Genomic DNA, 4,241 nt, shown 5'->3' on the forward strand with positions numbered 1-4,241 from the left:
AAGAAAAGATTAACTGAGTATGTACAACATGCTCCGAATGTGCCTGGTGCTGGGGAGAGATGCTTTAATAAGTAGAGCAGACCTGATTGCGGTCCATTAGTTCTACTCACTTGGAAATCTTGTCTGACTGCAGAGCACAGTCTTGAAGACACTTGTGAGGCGGGGTGAGAGTGTTTGGGATTCCAGGGGCACGAACAGCTGAAGAGCCACACTGGCAGTCTTGGGTCTCTACCATTTTTGGACTCTCTAGCTCTCCTAACTTCTTTAGGGTATAGTGTATAGGCAAAGGACTCCATCCGGCTAAACTAAGAGCTCAGACTCACTTTAGCTTTCTCTTCTCTGACAAGGGCAAAAGTCCAAGAAATAAACAAACACAATAGGTGACAGGGAAAGATAAGCTACTTGAAGTTTAGAATAAAGATGCATTTATTTGGCTTTTTTTTTTAAAAAAAAAAAAAAACTCCTCCTTTGCTTTCTTTTCTACCCAACTGAGATATTTGTTTGCTCTCATCTGAAAGTCCTGAGCTGATCTCATTAACATATCTGTTCTTTGCTGTAATGAGCCAAAGACCAGTACAACATTCCCCAGTGCTGGAGGGTAGAGAAGGCCCTCAAGGATCCTATCAAGGCTGATCCAGGGGAAGCAAAATCACTGCTCCTGTCAGCTCAGGCTGCTGTGGAGCAGAGAAACTGGTGTCCCTCTTGGAGTGCTGCCTTCATCTCCTTGAACTGAGCCAACTGGCAGGCTTCATCTAGCCCCAGCCAGCGGTAGGCTTGGTGCTCGTGGGAGAGGCGGATCTCCACGTCATAGTCCTTCACCTCCGCCAGCCAGTAGATGACTGTTTTAGGCTTCTGCCTGGCCACATAATTGAGCTCCCTTCTGAACCCCTCAATGATGGTCAGCTGGCCTGCTTCTATGCCTGCTTCCTCCCGAGTCTCCCTCAGGGCTGTTTCCAATTCATTCTCTCCTGGATCCACATGGCCTGGTTAGGGGAGAAGAAGAAGAGGAGACAATCTTCAATAGCTGCAAAAACTGTATTTTCCAAGTCAGATGATTTAAAGATGGGGTCTTCAGTGACTTTTCTAGGTGTTCCTAACGGAAGCTTGGAGGTTGACCATATCCAAAAATGCCTGGGAAGAGGGTTCAGGGCAGGTCTGCCTGGCTCTGTGGGGCTGTGCAATCCCTTTTCCCCACCCCCATCTTTTCTGCAGAGAGTGAAATAGACCATGCGTTTGGCAAATCTGATTTACAATACTGCACTATGATGGCGAGAGAGGTGACCTCCCCCAGATCTCAGCTTTCTTGTTCTCTGGTTCTCTGGAGCTCTCTTCATCATATGTTCTCATGGACTACTTTTTCCTTGGAGCCTTCAAAGTGATTTTCCCAAGGAGAAGGAGTCCCTTCTTGGCAGGTAGAAAGCAAACTGAAGAGGGAGTACTTTGCCTATAATCCACAGTGAGGACTTAACACTGTCTGCAGTTAGACCCAGAAGTCCTGGGGCCAGCAGACAGGCTCAAAGCCCTGCACGGCTGCACCAGCAGCTGTTTCCAAGTAGCTATCAAGCCTTTTTCCATATTGTTTTCATCTTTCTAACTGAGCATGGGCAGATTTCAGCTTCATAGGGAAAGTTCTGATGGGAACTTAGACTAAGGACAAGCTGAGAGCCAGTTCTAAGAAAATTTATTGGCAAGACCTGAACCCAGGCAGAGAGCTGCCAAGTAACTGTTGTAAGAGAACTTGAAACTTTGCAGACTGGGAGCAGCCCTCTCCTTTGCCTCTAGGCCCTCCCCACAAATTCTCAGCTTCTCCAGGGGGGCTAAGGACTGGGATGGATCTAGCTAGATCAGGCCATATTCCCCTGCAAATACAGTTTCCTCAGGAAGAGCTGCATCCCAGTTCATCTGCAGCCTCTGTCTACACATGGCCCCAGAAGTTCTCATGGGATGCTCTTAGTTGTTCACTTCTTGGTGTGGAGATGAGGCTATATACCTAGTCCTCTTCCTTCCCAGGGGTCCTGATAGCAGTGTTCTGAGTCAGCTGCTTCTGTACAGCTCCCAGGAGCTTAGCACTGAAAATTCATTCTAGCTCATGGTTTCTGGGAAATTTTCTTTGCATGGCACCTTGAATAGTGATGGACATAAAGATAGGTAGGCAATGCATTAGATGAAGGAAAGTGGGAGGCATGCTCTTGGTGACAGATGTGACACTGACCCAGGATGCCCCACATCTCCACAGAGGTGTGTGGGAGTCTCTGAGCACAACCCCTACTCAGTAGCATCTATTAAATATTCTCCCCTTCCATGTTAACAGGGTAATTTCTCCCCAGGGATAAGCAGCAAAGGATTAGGAGGGGTCCTTTGACATCTTTCAGTGAATGTCAGCATGCAATGTGACTTAGGTGATCAGAAGACAAGTGTGAATATTCCTATTCATAGTATTTGTTACACTTCTATCACTTTTTTTCACCTTGTTTCTTCCTAATGCAATTAAAATATCCAAAAGGTGTTTATTTACTGTTCCCATTTCCTTATTTTCCTCCAACCCTGGATCCTTGCCCATCCTTATCCCTGAACACACTCCCATTTAATTTAAAGTCCCTGTTCCCTTCGGCCTGGGGGCTGATCACTCTGGATGCCTCGTCCCAATAGGTGCTAGAACCATAGTCTGTCAGTGACCACTGGGACCATTCCAGTAGCCTCAGCCAAAGGCAGCTCCTTTTTTTTTTTTTTTTTTTTCCATTTCTCCCTACACAGCCTGACTTCTCTTTTAGGATCATCCAACCACAGCTGGAGTCAGAAACACTGACTGATGAAACCAGTCAACTTACAAATAGAGCCAACCACCTGGCTTCATACCTTTGGGAGGAGTCCAGTGATGAATGCCATCTGATGCCTGTAGCAGTAGAAACTCAATTGAACTGTTGTCTACCTTGGGAATGAGACGTCTTCGGAAGATGATCAAGCCACATGCTTTCAGGGCCATGATCGATCTAGGACTTAAAAAAGAAAATGTGGGACATTGGGAAGTTACACAGAACAAGAAGATCCATACTTGGGGGCAGCACCCTGGTGCTGGGGAATAGCACATATTAGTTAACAGTGACCTGATCATATACTGAAATAGGCAGCATGCCAAGGACCAATGGGGGAAACCAGGAATCAGAGTTGGACCTTTATGTGTAATTGTAGGGCCTTGGCCTCTACCCTCAGTCAATGTGGCCTCCATCCCAACTTTACCAGGTCTTTCTACTGAGACACAGGGCTAGTGTATGTTTGCTAAGGGACTGGAGGTCTTCAGAAGCAAAGCCAGTGAAACAGGACAGCCTTGTCTACAGGGTTCCAGAGCCAAAGAAAGAGCTGGTGCTGAGGGATAGCGGAGCTGATACAGAGATGGCTCTTTGAGTAGGAGCTGTTGCTCTCCACAGGCCCCATGTTGGCACTCAATCATGATAAACTTGCTTCTGTCAGTCAGAAAAATCAGGCCCAAAGTGAAACCTGATCCAGGGCAATTCTCAAGACTGCCAACAGAGGGCAATGTTACTCTAGGGAACAGCACCTTCCTCACTAGGAAAGGAAGAAGCCTTCCTCATCAAAAATACCAAACACATCCAATATCGTGACCTTTCCAAAGTTCTAAACCTGGTAATAGAGTTTTTAAGGATTTCATCTCAAAGAAGGTTTTCAAAACGGTTTGTGGGTCTGTGATCTCATACACTGCTAGTGGGAGAGTAAATTAGCATATCCTCTTAGGATGGAGGTTGGTTTGGTAATAATAGCTCTCAAAATGCAAATTCCCTCAGACCCAGCAATTCAACTTCCAGGCACTTCCACATACAGAAATATATGTTTAAAATATACACACAAGAATGTTCACTAAACCTGATTTGCAGTATCAAAAATAAAAGGGAAAAAAATCCATTAATAGGGAAATGGTGAAATATATATCTATATGATGCAATATCATGAAGCCATTAAAAAAATGTACAGAGCAAAATATGCTGCTTGTAAGATTTCACCTATTAAGTGGAAAAAGCATGATTCAGAATAGCTATGTATAATTAGATCCTATCTGAGTTATAGACAGATAGATAGATGGTATATATATATATATATAAGTCATGGCAAGCTTTTATTAACTTCTTCTTGTTGTTGTTATGTGCCGTCAAGTCGGACCCGACTCATAGCAACCCCTCCTTGGGTTTCCGAGGCAGTATCACTACGGAAGTAGATTGCCCCATCTT

The 4,241-nt window shown here is 45.1% G+C and overlaps 1 protein-coding gene across 1 annotated transcript; it reads right to left on the reverse strand.

Annotated features, from left to right (window-relative positions):
• Nucleotides 1-666: 666 nt before the first annotated feature.
• On the reverse strand, nucleotides 667-2,983 carry NUDT2 (nudix hydrolase 2). Its single transcript, XM_007950668.1, has 2 exons — nucleotides 2,857-2,983; nucleotides 667-983 (listed from the first exon to the last, which is right to left on the reverse strand). The coding sequence occupies exons 1-2, from the start codon at nucleotides 2,981-2,983 to the stop codon at nucleotides 667-669; spliced, it is 444 nt and encodes a 147-aa protein (XP_007948859.1).
• Nucleotides 2,984-4,241: the final 1,258 nt, after the last annotated feature.

The sequence above is a fragment of the Orycteropus afer genome, unplaced genomic scaffold (assembly GCF_000298275.1).
Source record: "Orycteropus afer afer isolate SDZICR_OR568_19922 unplaced genomic scaffold, OryAfe1.0 scaffold00285, whole genome shotgun sequence".
Lineage (NCBI taxonomy): Eukaryota > Metazoa > Chordata > Mammalia > Tubulidentata > Orycteropodidae > Orycteropus > Orycteropus afer.

Excerpts from the sequence above, each read along its gene's own strand:
- NUDT2 (XM_007950668.1), bottom strand. The coding sequence starts at position 2,983 with ATGGCCCTGAAAGCATGTGGCTTGATCATCTTCCGAAGACGTCTCATT. Across the intron at positions 984-2,856 it reads TCACTGGACTCCTCCCAAAG|GCCATGTGGATCCAGGAGAG; the intron begins GTATGAAGCCAG and ends TCCCCTAACCAG.